Raw genomic sequence first — 17,221 nt, 5'->3', positions numbered from 1 at the left:
CTTCAACATTATAGAATCTTAACAAAATCAAATCTGATATCACTGTTTAACATAATATTTAGCTTTTAGCCAAGATACATATGGGACTGGGAGAACATAAAATGAATTTCAATTTCATATGCATACCTAACAATGGATAGTGAAAATATGGAACACTGTTTACACCAACACCTAATTCTTCACTTTCTTTAAATTCTCTTATAATTCCAACATTTCTCAATCCTTTCATTCTCTTGGTGATAAGAACATCAAAGTTATTTGCAGGCAGCCTGGATAATTGGAATGTTCTATCATCACATGTTACTTTGTCTTGGTAGTGCATCATTAATCTTGCTGCAAAGTTTACTCTTCTTCCTATCACTAAAAAAATATGTTGACTTTTTAACAAACTTTATTTTTCTAAATTTATCTGATCTATATTAACCCTGTCAACGCTACACAAAAAAATAGAAAAATGTCTGCTGCTGCTGCATTTTTTTTTGTGTTCATTCATTAGAACAGTATATTCCTTTTCAGACTGCTGTATCTTTGTTATTATAAGAGTAACAGAGAAAGTTATTGCATGAAAAATGCTCAGAAGAGCATGAACTGTAATGTTACGCAATTACTTCAGGTTGCACTTTGTAAATCACGTGTGATTTGAAAGTCACGCTTTTTGGGGAGAAATTGAATACGCATTAAATACTGCTACTGTTCACATAGTTGTTGCCATGGATGCAAAGTATTTTTTTTTTTAATTAAGACTTGATTGGAGAATTAAATGGATATAAATAAAAATGTCTATTTATTTAACTTATTTTTCAGGACTGGAAGACATTTGGGTGTTGAGTCAAATTTAGTGGAAAAATTCAGTGCGAACCTGCAATGTTTATAAATGGAGGGCAGTAAAACTTGAAAATATGCCACACAGCTATATGTTTTTATTAATGCAAAAAAAAGTAGTGCATGTCTCCTTTCCAGGGAAATATAACATTCTCCTCAAAACTTCCTGAAGGAAGAGTGACTGCATATGCAATTTAGGCAGTTCCTATGGAAAATTGCATTGCTGGTTTTACAGAAGTGCAACCCATATTTCAGTAAAATTTTTATCAGGTTATCTGCATTTTCAGGTAATTAACAGATAAAAGGTGTAATTCATTACATTTGTGTTGAATTTTGAATAAAAACTACTTGTAGTCATCATTTATTTTGTTTTCTGCCATATAATAAAGAAGACACCAGTTGCTCAATTCCGTAGCGTATTGCACCATACACAATGTATTATGTAATCGTCGCTCAAATAAGTGGTTCCGTTCTCAAATTTTCAGTCAACTTCCGTTTTCCCCCCTTTTTCTATGTCTTGTAATGATCGATCAAATCATATTTCCCACACGAATTGAATGTAATAAACACATTGAGATAACAAGAAACATTTTAACTAATCCTCATTGTCAGTTTTGCCATAGAAATGCTAAAATATTTACATATTTACAGCTTCATTTCTGATTTCCACCATTTGCATTTGTCAAAATATTTGTTTTTATTTCCTTCTACTTTCCTTCTACTGCATGATTTTACTTATAAAAATTGCAGGGATTTCAAGCGCAAATGAGACCTTGTTTATTTTCGATTCAGGAAAAATTAGAGAGGACCCGAACAAAAACCGAATGGTTTAAGAGTCCTGATGAAAAATCCATTGTCATTCCGCATATGACGCGAATAGCAGTGGCAGAAGGTGTACGTCATTGTGGCGATTGCATAGCGTTGAAAGGGTTAAACACTCTTCTTTCACCTTTCATTATTTCTCTCATTCATCAAGATCAACACACATTGTGACATAAAATTTAATATACCAAGCTTTGAACATTAAATAGTACTTAATTTCTGTGTGTAAATTGTCCTGATGTCTACCTGGAAGGCAAAAAACATGTTGACCTGCATGTTATTAAACTTGCAAGATCCTGAAGTGTTGTTACCATGTTGGCACTTTAAAGAATAAATGTAGAATGATGCCTCTGCTTGCAGACAACATTATGAAGAGACACTTCTCAAGAACTGTAAAAGCGATGCTACCCATATTTGTTCTTGATCTGAGTTTTGTGGTCATAAGCATTTTGTATAAGTTTCATATCATTTGGTTAATGCAAACCTAAGTGAGAGAACCGAAACAAATAAATCAGCAATTTTTCCATTTGTACAGGGGCATAACTCTAAAACAGTATAAGTGGCACCACCAAAATTCAAATTTGATCAGTGTTTTGTGGTAATAAGCATTGTGTTTAAGTTTCATAACATTCAGTTGAGGCAGACTAAAGTGAGAGAACATAGAGACGGACAAGGGAAAAACATAATGCCCCCTCCAATACACTGGGGGCATAAATATCATGTACACATAAGAGGCTTACCTGAATATTCATGTCTTTTGCTATGTCCAACCACTCCACAGAAGGTTGTACCTGTTGTAACACCAATAGATACATGCCTGAAATTATCAAAAAGTCAAGCTTGGAATATAATAATTGTGTTCCATGGCAGAATAAACTAAGGTTATTGCATGTAAACTGGTGAATATTGTTCCGAGTAGAACATTACTGATATATAACAGAAACAATAAGGAATTTCTACCTTAAGGCTGTTCAAAAATTTATCTTGGTTGTAGGCACAGGATGCACTCATTTAAATGTGTGAGGTTGCATATTCCTTAGAATTTGTAAGAATTAGATTTAAAGTGAAAGTTTTATGTTATATATCTTATATTACGGGTGGTTTGGGTCTTAAAGAAGTGCCTCCCATACATTTAAAATTGGAAAAGCCCTTAACTGCACTTAAAAGAACATTCTTAATTATTATGCAAATGAGACTGTCAAAACTGTCAAATTGATATAATTAGGAAACTATTACACTTACAAAACTCCTGTAACATCACACAGTGTCTCCTTCATTCTATATGAACACATCAAAGCATGGGCACAGTCCTGTTCATGCTTAAATCCTGGTAAACCAAATAGAACAAGAAAGGTACAACCCTGAAAATATAAGTAAACCTTTATTATTTGCTAATAAAATCCTAAATTTACACTGAATCAGTGAGGAAAAGCAAAAAATAATGCCTGCTAAAAAGATATTTTAGCTCTTTATGATATGTATACATTCCCGTAACTTAAACCCAAGCTTAACCATATACTGAATTATGACAATATCCCTGAAAGTTTAAAAAATTTACAAAAAAATTTTGGTTTTACTTTTGTAAATATTGCATATGTACATTAATATGCAGAAAAATTTAGTCAATGAAGCCTGCTGAAGTTTGAGATTCTAAAATGTAGACTTACTAACTTGCATTTTTAATCATAAGTTATTTCATTTTATTTCCTGAAGTCTATAGAGTATTTTGTGATTTTAGATTGGTAAGTGTAAATTTCTTTTTTGGTAAGGGCATGAGTTCTCAAAATTTTTTTTCATGTCATGAAAAGAACAATTATATGATTACCAAACTGCATATGTTTAACTCTATACTTACCTTGTCAAAAAGAAAAACTTTATTCAAACAACCTGAAAGTAAGTCAAAAGTCAGATTATGCTAAAAATAATATGTCAGATGCTGCCAAAAAAAATTAAACATAAACTATAAATAACCAATTATTTTAATAGCAAATTCATAAGATATGTGTATCAATACATAAAATTTCAGTTTAGTATGTTTTAAACAACAGGACTGCATTTATAAAAAAATCTTTTAAAATGAAAGTTTTTACATCACAAAGAAAAAATTTTCAAACAATTTTCCATGAAACAAGAATGTGTCCAAAGTACATGGATGCCCCATTGCACTATCATTTTCAATGTTCAATGGACCGTGAATTGGGTAAAAAATCTTATTTGGCATTAAAATTAGAAAGATCATATCATAAGGAACATGTGTACTAAGGTTCAAGTTGTTTGGACTGCAGTTTCATCAAAAACTACCTTGACCAAAAACTTTAACCTGAAGTGGGACAGGCAAATGATCGAACAGACGTACGAACGAACGAACAGACACATAGACCAGAAAACATAATGCCCCTCTACTATCGTAGGTGGGGCATAAAAAAGAAATGAAATTACAATACTGAGTGATACTTAATGTCAAACTATGATACTATACCATGCAAGGCTTTAATCTGTATATAAACAACACCAAATATCTTCTGTAAAAGTTCTCCTTCATTCTCATCTTTGTTCAAGACAAGATTTATAAATACTATTGACACTTGTCTCATTTCAGACAGGTACTCTAATGGCTGGAAATCATCAATCTGCAAAAAGATAAAAACAGTCTTAATCGAAACTTTCTAATTCATAGTTCTCATTATTTTTGGTAAATTGAAGAAATGTTGGTTGATTAGTGTTTTAATTCAAAGTTTAAGACGTCCTACATATGAAATCACAAAGAATCAAACCAAGTATCATGAAGTTCATCCAGAAAGACAATTGCACAGATAGGCTGATTCCTATTAACCCTAAAAAAGTTGGTTTACCAGGGTGCAATTACAGAAACAGAAGAAATATAGTCATACAGGCTGTTAAGCAAGCAGATGGAAAAGACAGACAGAGAGTACCAGAAAGCTGGAAGATCTGAAAAGGAGGAAAATACATCATAAATTAATCAAACAAAATTCGAAAAAATAAATAACAGTTTAAAAACAAGTTAATTCTCAAATCAACACAACTTTTCTAAACCATTTAAATTTAAAAACTGTATGAAATGAAAAATTTGTCAAACACAAAAATAAAACTGGTAAGAACAAGTAACTTTTCTTTTCTGTTTGTACCTTCCTCAACACAGGTGGAAGAATGAAAAGTCGTAATGCTTCATCAAGTTTCATATCAGTAACAGTTTTGACTATACCACGCACTGTAATGTAGTGTACAGTTTTGCAAATATATATTTTAAAATTTGCAATGCAAAAAAAGAATGTAAACAATGGCAGTTGCAACCGAAAAACATGAATATAAATCTCTATAAGTATCAAAGAAATAAATGTTAAACTTCAGATTTTTCAAACTCATGTACACAAAACAATGACAAATTCTTTTTTATATACATTTAAACATATTTTTCATATACATACATTTAGACAGTTTTGATGATTTAGATGGAGTTATTTCCACTGGCACATCTGATGAAACTAAAAGATTTGATTCAATATTGACTGGAGGCACTGTTGGTTCTGCTGGTGAAAATGATAACTTAGATGTAAACATTGCTGCATGTCCAACTTTTCTAAATTGCTTCTTTCCTGAAATCAAAGATAAACAAATCTATAAAATCAGTGCAATCTGAAACAACATGTATATATCATAACAGTCAAAGTTCAATCTGTTTTTGACATAAGACAAGTCTTAAGTATATTGAATTTAAATGAACTTTGTTGTGTAGAGATTCAATTTATTTTTGAATTCACAGAACTTACCTGTGTATTACAGAGCATTTTAAATTTTGAGATTCCAGAACTTCTCAGAGTAGAACTGGTCATTTTGTTGTTTGGTCAAGTAATGAATTATTATTAAATGAACCAAACAATAAGTGGACAATGCCCGGTATTCAAATCCACATAGAGAAAGACAGCACTGTGTTCTTGTGTCCAGTTCAAATCCACAGTTTATATAATTTTTATAAAGAAATACGAATTGAAGCCATCAAGGGAGATAAGTCATTGGTATTTATACATTTTTTACATAAAAATCAAACTTGATCAGTATTATCAATATTTATAATGTACATTTTTTTGTAAATAAATAAGTCTTTTTATTTATTCAATATAATAAATTCATTAATAAATGCAATATTTTTATCATTTCAAAAAATTTGACCAAATATATACTTTAATTTTCCATGAAACATTCTTTAGCAGTTAATGCTGTTATCTTGTTAAATGAATAGATAATAAATGAATGAATAATAAATGGCTATAGTGTGTGATAAAATTTTGTGAGGGAATTCGATGTTTGCTATACCACTGTTTATTTCAACGCACTTTACGACGATACTACTTTATCAATATGAATGAATTTTTTTGCAGTGTTTTGAGAAACAATTTTACTTTAAAATCACGTACCAATTGTGAACTATTAAATGTTTTACAAGGACGAATTTTCTGTATAAAGTTAATAATTGTGTGAACTTTTGAAGCTCAAATTTTTATAGCTTTAAATACGCCAATGAAAGGTCCGAAAACTATACCAATACAGAACGATATATTTTTCAAATTGTGGCAAAACGTTTGGTCAACAAATTTTAATTCGTTATTGCATAAATATCAACTTGAAATATCTGTCATTTTCTCCCTACCCAGTTTACCCCTATTACTTATTATAATGTGGACTGGACATTGTTATTGAACCTTATGCAATTTGATTGGATTAAGTTCCTTTTTATTACCTTCAAATTGTTCATGCTTTTCGTACGAGTATATAGATTAAATCAGACCGTGCATGAATGTGTACAGTAAATTAAATGACCTTCATTCTGGACACTGGACCAGTCCATATTACCTTTTATCAATGAAACTTAAGGTATGAAAGGTAACAATTGCCACTTTTTTATATTTTCACATAATTTTCCGAATTCACATTAGATAAAATATTTTTGAAAGCCTATTGCGGAGAAAAAAAAGGAAAGTTTACTGTTTTTACGTTCTATTCCATTAACCCTTTCGCCGATGAGTCCCGGTTTACCGGGATTCACGCTTCAGACAGCTGACGACGAATCCCGTTTTACCGGGATCAGAATACATCTTTTATATTTCCCGCTCAAAACAGTGCAAACATGAGTTATCTTTCTTTGGTGAATACCCGGATGAAAGTGTAAACATGGCGCTTCCGTTTGTTGAAAACCGTGTCAAAATCAGAGGAAATTTACGGACTTTACGAGAATTTGAAATGAGGGAACATTTTTTTTGAAAGAATATGGAAGAATTGAAGCCAAACTAGTATACTTTTTTGACATAAAATGTCGTTTTATGTACAAAACACTTGGAATGGACATCGTTCAGTGTGAGGAATTTGTACAGTCTCATAAAATTTTTCAAAATTTTGCCGTTTTGGGTTAAAAAATTACGATTTGGGGTCAAAGAGCAGAATTTTGAGAATTTCACCTATATAATGACGAAAATTTTATGAAGAAAAAATTATCAAAACATAAACAAAACTGTGAACATGGTGTTAGTGAATGAAATAAATACACAAATAACTACAAACAAGTTTTTATTGTCATTTATTATGAAGATCTCCCACTTGAGTAAAAGTAGCCAGGGAAGCCATCGTCTCAGAGTAGCTTCTGTCTGGGCAGCAATCGGTGAAAGGGTTAAAAACGCCATTTTTCGAAGATAAATGCAGACATACATTTTACGCACGGCTACGCCAGGTAAAATTGTTGTTTATCCTAACAAAAAAATGCATTTTTCAGTTTCATTCGAATATTATAATAATAATATATCCCAAATTTATGTAGTCATTAGATAAAGTCCTTATATGTACGATCTGCCTATTTTTGGACATCAAAAGACAATACGATCATTTTAAGGTCAATTTCGTCTACCTCACACAATCTTGGTAGGCACTATAGTTGGCATAGATTTATGGCAATAAAAGCATGATTCTATTTTGAATTTCAGTAAAATCAAGAAACTAATCCTGACATTGAATCCAACAAATAGAATGTTTATGTAAAGTTTAATAAATTGTTAATATAAGGATCTGCATTCAGGGTTGCACATGAAGACCCATTGGTGGCCTGCAGCAGGTATCTGCTTTTTGATCAAAATGTTTTCTCTTTTATATATTCCCCATTTCCATTCTCAGTCTTATTTGTGTTGCCTTAGAATATCTTACCTGCTCCAGCTGCTGGTATAATTTTCTCTGATAAAATCTGGAAAAAACCATTACAAGAATTATAAATACTGCTTTATAAGATACCATAATCAACTTTCCTTATTATTAAACTGTACTAGAGATGATTGTATAATTTTGTTTCTCTTTGCTGATTCATTTGTTTTTTTCTTTCTTTTTATTACCCAACCGCACGATAACCACTTCAGGTGTTGGTTCACCTTGTTCAAATTCAAGTTTTCTTTTTTAAAGTTAAAAAGTTTACATTTTCATTAATTGTCAATTACAATACAGTTCCACTATAAATGTATCAGTAAAGAAAGTAAAAATTGGTAAAGGTTCAGGGTACATTATACATGTACATCTTTTTATAGGGGATCAAATCATCATAAAAACATTTTTATTACATTGCATTTTTTTTATTTTGAAAATCCATCCCTTGATATATAACAAAATGTATAATCAATCTCTTTGTATTTTGTGAATCTGTCTAACAAGAGATGTCTTATAACAAACTGTTACAAGTAATAACAATTGTTTAATACACAAATAAGGAGATGTGGTATGATAACTGATGAGACCACTAAGTTCAAATGAAGTGGACGTGAGAATTACAAGCTTTTTAATACGTCTTTTTCTATACTGTAGCAGAGGCGGATTTAGGTGGGGCCAGGGGGCCCGCCCCCCCCCCTTTTTTTGGAAAAAATTTGGTTGCTTATATTGGGAATCACTGAAGCGTGACTGGAACGGGCCCCCTCTTAGGTCAGTCAGTGGGCCCCCACTTTTGAAAATTTCTGGATCCGCCACTGTGTAGTTTCATAATCGTTCATGGAATCCAATTACATTTGTACCATGGATATCATTGGTATTTCAGAAATTTGAATAAAGGTGTATAACATAATACAAATATTAAAACTTTTCCCATAGGTTTGTTTGCAAAATTTGTACGGTAATCAGCTTAAAACCAAGTATGATCATAAAAACATGATTTTTCTTTAATCCATGAAAATCAGTACCAATGAAAATAAACCAATCCACAATACCAAATACTTACATGTATATGCTTCTCGTCATGTAAAAGTTCAGTTTCATATTTATCTTGTGTACAAAGACTCCATGCATCTGGTGATACTACAACATAACCAGACTGACAAAAACTCTCAGCAACATTTACATCGGCCACTGCTTTGCCAGTCTCAACATAAACTCTAAATTCATTATTGCCAAGAAAGGTGACTTTCATGGGTCCTGTAGAAATACCTGCAAAAAAAAAGATTTAATCTTTGTTTCTGTTTAATAAATGTGTTGAGAGATACTTTTCATTTAGGAAAGGAATAAATACCATAATCTCCTTTTCCTACCCATTATCACATTTGACACATAACAGGCAATGCTCAAGACTCAAAAAGCTGTGTGATGACCTAAAGTTGATCTATGACATTTGATCTCTAGTGGATATTAATGTCTCATTGGCAACCATACCACATTTTGTTATTATTATTTGATAAGGTATTAATTAACAAACCAAAACATTTCATGTCTATTTTCACTAGATAGCTATTCTATCAATAGATTTTCTAAGGATTTTAATATCCAGACAGCTTCTTTAATGGCAAGAAAAGGGCTTATTCAACGTGGGTTTGCCACTTTCATATACATAATATTTAACTCTCCTACAGTCGCAGTTTATCATACCCATTTTAACAGTAAGTGTTATTCCAATATCAGTTTGCCATTCTCCATATTCTTTCTGGATGTCTAAACAACAAGCAATAACTCTTTCTAAAATAGGTGTCATTTCAGTCTCACTGTTTACTCTCCACACAGCCAAAATGGCATCCCCTAAAAATAAAATAAATGTGTTTAACAGTCTTATACCTATTTGAATAGCATGAACATAATATAAAATTTAAAAAAAATAATCAATTAAATATAAGCCCAATTCCATGAAAAATACATGACTTACTGTCAAGGAAAGGACTTTGAAAACTCAACTATGATTGACATAAAATGTTTTTTTGCTGAGTGCAAATTTTAAGTGAAATTCTAAAATTGCCTCTGTAGCTTGATGCCCAATTTTTATAGTGTCTGTCCTTTGTACCATATGTATTTAAAGGGAACAGCCTTTATAACCGAGTTGATATTTAACAGAAGTATGACTAACTAAGGTTTAAATGAATTGTGTCAGATACTGGTATCGTGATATTTATGATGAGTGTATACTAAGAATACTGAGAACTTTGGCCTTCAAAATAAAATAAAAACATTGATGGGACAAAGTAAAATTATGCTTCAATTAATTGTAAAATTTGTTGATGTGGTTTATAAATGTTTCTTGTTTATCGTTTTTTATATAGATTAGACCATTGGGTTTTCCATTTGAATGGTTTTACACTAGTAATTTTTTAGGCCCCTTAAAAGCTTGCTGCTCAGTGTGGGCCAAGGCTTTGTGTTGAAGAACGTACTTTGACCTATAATGATTTACTTTTACAAAATTAGACTAGGATGGAGAGTTGTCTCATTGTCACTCATACCACATCTTCTTATAAATGTCTAGTAACTCCTTTTTTCTCACTGATCATATAAATCTAAAATTGATAACTAACCTTGAAAATTCAATCAACTTTGACTCTATTTCAATGAAAACTAGAATGTTTTGCATTTACAAACTCTTGTGATGGATATATATAGAATAATACATGACAAAATCTGTATCGCATGCTGTATCACTACCAATCTAATTAAAAACCGATCTCTCATCGCTCCCGTTTTCTGGTATGTCGCGTGGGAGATCTAACGAAACCCGGTTTGAGGTCACATGTGAGTGAACTGGAAATTATGAATTTTTAATGATATCCAAAGGAGTTGACGACCTATTGCTAAGACAATCAAAAAAGTTTATGGATTATTTTGGACTGACGATTTCTTCGTAAATAAAATGGGTTACATCCCTTTACCTCACTATAAACTTTCAAGATCGTCGAAGACGAATTTTCATTGGTCGAAAAAGACACACCCAAGAGGTCACTCACATGTGACCTCAAAGCAGGTTTCGTTAGATCTCCCACGCGAGATATCAGAAAACGGGAGCAATGAGAGATTGGTTTTTAATTAGATTGTATCACCACGAGGAACCAATATCAGTCCCCAGGGCTGAAGGTCCCAGGGCTGAAGGTCCCAGGGCTGATATTGGTCAAGTTATGATACAGCATGCGATAGAGATTTTGCCATGTATTATTCTGTTTATCATATATTTTAACAGAATCAGATTTATGGGATACCTTTTTTTTTAAATCGTCCTAACATATAAACAAGACAAGAAAATTATGATTTTCTTGTATTTTTCCAGCTGACTTGTTTTGCCTAATATCCCTTTTCATGGTAGTCAAAACGACCTAGAATATTTGTTAACTTGTTTCACCATTATACTACAATCTGATCTCATTTGTATACAAAATGTAGGCAACAATGTTAACTTTACCAAATGTCATCTATTCAAAGATTAATAACAGAAAAGGGATTCCTATATCTAAGATAAGGTTAACTCCATATTTTCAAAAGGGTTGCAATTTTGCTCTACCAAATATGTGAATATTTCGAAAACTAAAACTTCTTCAGAAAATGACCAGTTTGCTCTTGCAAGTAATTTTTCGAAAATTTTAACTAAATGAGGTTACATTTTGTATCATGCCAGAAAATACAGCAACTGGACGTCATCATATATCAAACTTTGACGTCATTGGATTATGACGTCAAGCCCGCTATGCCATATGGGGTATACGATACCAGTTTTGCTATGCGATGCGATACAGGGTAAGTGATACAGACTGGGAAAAAAACCTTTATTAGATAAACATAATTGCTGTATTTTGTACTAAATATATGATAAAGATAGATATCAAATCTATAATTACCTGCAAATTTAAGAACATCCCCTTCAGATGATATGAGATTTTCTACTATAGCACCAAGGTAACCATTCAATGTTTTTGTCAGTTTATCAATACCAGAGTCCTGCATTGCACTGTAGCGTTCACATAGAGCAGTAAATCCTGAAAATAAAATAATTCTTTCAAATGCAATAGTAATAAACTATTTTTAGTAAAAAGTATAATTTCATTTGCAATTGAATAAACTTCTAATCATATAGGTCCCTTTAAGATTAAACTTGAATGTTTTATCAAAGAACTATATTAAAAGCAAACATACGCAGTATACAGTACCTTTTAATATACAATTTTAATTGTTGTGCTTGTGTAACATTGTACTTTGTTGTATTAATTTGTCAGAAATTCTTATAGATGAGATCTTATTTTTGAAAATAGTCACATATTAAAAATCACCAAGTCTGTCAGAGATTTGGAAAAAAATTCAGAGCAAACAGCAGGCTGGACATATTGTATGGTAAACATTGAATTCAAAAGCTTATAATTATGTATACATCTGTATATATATGTTAATTGTTTGCATTTTTAGCTCAATTCAACCCTTGCTAACACAGCATATTTGCTTTTTTATTGTAATGCATTTTATCAAATGTTGATGTCTGAAGTAACCAAATTTGAAAATGCATCATATCGCAAGCAATTATAATCAAATTATTGAATAATAAGTTGCTTAACATACTAAGGAGCTATATGATACCTGAAACATCTGCAAACACAAGAACAGTTGAATATTCTGTAGACCATGGTAGTTTCCTGTTATGATCAGCAAAGGTAACTATTCCAGGAACATGAGGAGTCAGTTTATCAAGCAGTGAATCATCATCTGGATCGGCATTTAGTCCTTTTGCTTGGCGAATCAACCGTATAATTTTGGGGACTCTCCCTGAAAAAAGTAATGCAGAAAGATACATACTGTATATTCATTTATTTTGTGGATTGATGTAAAATTAATTGGTCTGTCAGTTGGTCAATTGACCAATGTTGACGGTTCTAATGTCAATCTCCATTGCTCATCATGCATCTATATTTTCCAATGGCAAAATCTCAGATACATGTACATGTACATTTTTTTTTTCTTTGAAATATTTTCATACTACATGTACTAATATCCCTCAAGAAATTAGGTGCCAGAGCATCTGCAATGCGTTGTCCCTAATATTTCTTTATTTCCAAGGGGCATAAATCTTTTAAAAAATGTTGATCTGCACTGTTTATCAATCTTGTCCAAGATAAGATTGCTTACAAAGCAATTTTGAATATAAATAATATTTCCAAGGCAAAGGGACATAATTCCTCTTAAAAAAATCAACAAGGCGAGATTTTAAAATCACCCAAAACATGACATACCGTATTTATTCTAATAAACGCCCCGGGGGCGACGACAATTTCCAAAAGGGGGCGTCAATTAGAGAAACGAATTTCGTACCTTACTTCATTGACCTTTACCTGAATTTTGTTGAAACAGACTATAGTAACATACACGTGTTTCTTATTGTCTCCATAATCTATAAATAGCGTTTATCGGTAATGTGACCTCATCAAATAATTTGTTAAAATTTTCGAATGAACAAGCGTGCAATAACAATAACATTTGATGTATAAATTTATTCAATATTAGTTTAGAAATGCATGCCTGTTTATAACGTTGAACTTTAATAACGTACTGTGTAACTGACAGATCTATTTTTGGAACTTGTACACACTGTGTTGTATTATCAGAGTGGATTAAAATATGGGCATTATTGATTTTTCGTTTCATGTTTCTGAGTGACCGGGTCGATGTCTTTGCAATATGGACCATAATTTGGTATTCGGCCTTTGGTTTCTTTTTGTATCCTTTTTTATAAGTTCTAAAACTTTAACTTTTATTCTGTGGGTTGTGTTGATGTTAGAATAGTATTAATGGAACAATTGAGTTTTTCGAGAAAAAATTAATACATTTTGATTCACCGTTTACGTGACAGGAAACAAAACAGGAAACCAATCTTTATTTTCTTTATTTTGCACAATATATTTCAAAAGACATAAATGAACACCATTACTAGTGTTACTTGCTTCATGTTAATATTTAAAATCTATTTTCAATGTTAAATTAAAGTTTTTTTTAAACGCGACAGGAAACCATAAGAAACCGAAAGCATTTTTTTAATTTTATTTTATTGCAAAATCTGCTTAAAATGATCTGAACAGTATACTTTTTCTTAAAATCCATCTTAAATGTAACAGTATTATAAAACTCCTAAATATGTGCTTGTTTTGAAAACAATTAGTACAATTTATTCAGGAATTTCCGTATTTTCTTCATTGATACAGGATACCATAATCGTTGTATCTTGATGTTTTAGCCAAAAAAATGTATTTATATTTGGTTTTGAAATTCCAGTTATATACAATTTATTCCAAATCATTGGTAATGTAAAATTCTTTAAATCCAGTAAAGAAAACAACTTTTAACTTGGAATTAGCATCTTTAAAATAGGCACCATGTGATATTTGTGACCTGTACACCATCTACATGGTTTATTGCGTTTCTGATAAGTGTTTGCAGAACATGAATAAAAAAAATTAATTAAAAATTGTGACAAAGATACCAACTTTGTACATTCCAAGTGTAACGGTACATTAACATGTATTTTTTATTAAATTATCTTTATTCACCTAAAATATCCAGTAATATTTACTGCTGAAGCTAAATCAATCCAACGAACATCGGCACCATGATAGGAGACGTAATTTCGATTGAATTTTCTAAGGACCCTTTACATCGTTATTGGGAAACGAAGTGTGTTAAAACGTCGGTCAAATCTGAAATCGATTTTGTCAAGTCATTGGGCATTTATTTTCACACAAGATCGCATGTAACATTATGCACATAGGAAAAATAATAGACCCCCGGCGCAATCTCTTTGAAAATTGTATTTTCCTTTTTTAAACAAGACGAAACAAGCCTACAGATTATGTTTGCTTACATCCCGTTGGAAACAAATACAATGTTTAGACCTAGTATTTCGTATATCCGACTGTAAGGGCGTGATCACATGTTTCACGTATGACCGGAAATGATTAGAACTTAACGACAAAAACAATTTTAATAAATAAATGGACTTCTGTTTCGTGTGAAATGTAACGCATAACGATAACGTCATTTTCTAACTTAATTATTACGAAAAACAAAACAAGAATGTAAATCATCTCTGATTTACCTGTTTGAACATCTCGCGAGAGTTCGTATTTGCATATTGTTGCAAAGAATTCTTTTACAACAAAGCAGATTAAACCATCTAAAATGTGCGTTACGAAATGGGAAACCAAAATAACGACAGTGTTCTTACACCTGCTACAGAAATACTTATAGTTCTCGGCATTTTCTTCTCACTATTCTTATTGGTCGATGTTCTTTGTTATTTTAAAGCAAAAATTACGAATTTGCCGGTGACGATTATCTATAAATTAGTCAGCGTTATGCACTTCGGACGCGAAAAGTAACGCGAGAAACGACACACAAATACGGTCGTATAATCTTTGAAATTTGTTAATTTCAATTTTTTTTCTAGGGAAGAGTAGCATACACTTGTATGTTGATAAAAATAATGGCATCTTTAGATGTAGTTACAACTTTTCTTACAGTAATTCACATTTTATCACTTTTCTATAGTTATAGGAAACGGAGCCCAATAGCAAATTATGGTCCATATTGTAATGTGTAAGTTTCAATTTTATTTTTGTAACTACAAAATGGGGGCGTTTATTAGAAGTCAAAAGTTCTGAACGCACAATTTTCGGTAGGGGGCGTTAATTCGAAGGGGGCTTTAAATAGAATAAATACGGTATAAATGATTAATATAAACATGATGAAATGAATTCATAAATACCTTTATGAAAGTAGGCTAGAGTGCTAATAATGTAATTTTTTATATTATCAAGGAGCATAACTCCACTAATTAATGTTAATTGTAATGATTATATTGATCACCACTGATTTTAAAACTTGTCACAGTAATTGAAGAAATAAACCATTGATATAAATTTGAGAAAACCTTATGAGACTGCTTACAGTGCAATTTTCAAATTTAACAGATGTCAGTCTTTCACATTATTTATTCAATATTTAATGACTAATATCAGTAGACCACTTTCGAGTTTGTCCTTCACAAGAAAAAACTCAACAATTATGCGTGCCTTTTTGACGTCATTTATCAGATAGAGGGGATCGCCTGTATCCCTGCACTATACACCTTATCGCTATTTAGTCCATTCTGGGAAAAACAGTCATTTAAACAACTTCCTGTTTGGGTCACCGGCCGAAAAATGGAGGTCATCAGTAGTGAGCTGAGGGAGAAAAAACTTTAGAAAGTGATCATCAAGAAACTTTGATATAGTATGATCCACTTTTTTCGAAATTAAAATTGAAGTAAAAAAATATTTTGTTTGAAGTATTTACTGTAGTTTAAACAGGTCTCATTAAAAAGTATCATGCATGGTGAATTGTTTAAACAGGGTCCCAGATAGCTTCAACTGTTGAACTGGATGAAAAAGTTGTGTAATTTTAGAACTTATCTGGAATGGAATAAATAGCGATTAGGTTCATCAAGCGTCTTTGTGATCGTCTATGTGCAGGATAAATAAGAAATAATGGTTGTTCTGTAGTAACTTTATTCCCAAATTCCCTAATGACAGCAGTGTTGATTGTCAATCATGAGAATTCAACTTGCTGAATAATTCGTACAATATAGCATTCTAGTTTTTCAACCACTCACTCAACATTAGGAGGGAAGTGACGACGCCCCTAAATGCCCAAATGACGTTCACTAAAACCAAAGTTTTTTGAAATGCATCGAACTTGAAAGTTGTCTATTGTTTTAATGCTGATAATTGATATATGAATTTCTTGATATTTTAAATACGAAAAAGCTTGATCATGTTGATAGTAAATTTTAGAAAAAATACACATTAATAATGAGCAAAACTAATTAAAACAAAACATGAATAAATAAAAGGATTGATGATTGATTGTTGGTTGCTTAATGTCCAGTGGTAATTATTTCATGCATGTTCATGACTAGTAAAAAGGAAATGCAATTTAGCCATCTATAGAACTAGTCTGACTGTAGCATAGCCTTTTTACACATGTCTCAATCTGTCACTGGATTTAGAACAATATGTACATGTCCCAAGTTCACCAGTTCACTGTGATGTTAAGTTGTATCAATGTTTGTCAGATATTTCAGAATTTTTAAAGTGGTATTTCTGAGTTTGTAGACTTCAGAAATCTATTTTGTCCGAATGTGTTTTAATAAATTTTCCTTTGGTTCTTTGAAACCTTTGTTTTATTGAATACCTGGCATCGTTCATTTCTTTGTGAGCTTCTTTTAAAAATCGTCTGCTGTTTAGTAAGGTGAAGGCCAAACTTTAGGACCGAATCTCTA

General features: G+C 31.6%; 1 protein-coding gene across 1 annotated transcript in view; it reads right to left on the bottom strand.

The window, feature by feature from the left end:
- The window catches only part of LOC143069142 (adenylate cyclase type 10-like), a 41,960-nt gene extending 24,744 nt beyond the window's left edge, over positions 1-17,216 (bottom strand). The window contains exons 1-13 of the mRNA XM_076243627.1: positions 17,134-17,216; positions 12,493-12,678; positions 11,763-11,900; positions 9,544-9,690; positions 8,903-9,108; positions 7,852-7,888; positions 5,091-5,258; positions 4,791-4,873; positions 4,124-4,274; positions 3,500-3,531; positions 2,887-3,005; positions 2,385-2,461; positions 127-360 (exon numbers count right to left, since the gene is read on the bottom strand). Coding sequence (XP_076099742.1) covers positions 127-360; positions 2,385-2,461; positions 2,887-3,005; positions 3,500-3,531; positions 4,124-4,274; positions 4,791-4,873; positions 5,091-5,258; positions 7,852-7,888; positions 8,903-9,108; positions 9,544-9,690; positions 11,763-11,900; positions 12,493-12,678; positions 17,134-17,140 — 1,585 coding nt within the window. The 5' untranslated portion in view covers positions 17,141-17,216. The remainder of the gene's footprint in view (positions 1-126; positions 361-2,384; positions 2,462-2,886; positions 3,006-3,499; positions 3,532-4,123; positions 4,275-4,790; positions 4,874-5,090; positions 5,259-7,851; positions 7,889-8,902; positions 9,109-9,543; positions 9,691-11,762; positions 11,901-12,492; positions 12,679-17,133) is intronic.
- Between the last annotated feature and the right edge of the window lie 5 nt (positions 17,217-17,221).

The sequence above is a fragment of the Mytilus galloprovincialis genome, chromosome 3, assembly GCF_965363235.1.
Source record: "Mytilus galloprovincialis chromosome 3, xbMytGall1.hap1.1, whole genome shotgun sequence".
Classification (NCBI taxonomy): Eukaryota; Metazoa; Mollusca; class Bivalvia; order Mytilida; family Mytilidae; genus Mytilus; species Mytilus galloprovincialis.
The sequence above is the reverse complement of the archived record's forward strand: the minus strand, read 5'-3'. Positions and strand labels throughout refer to the sequence as shown.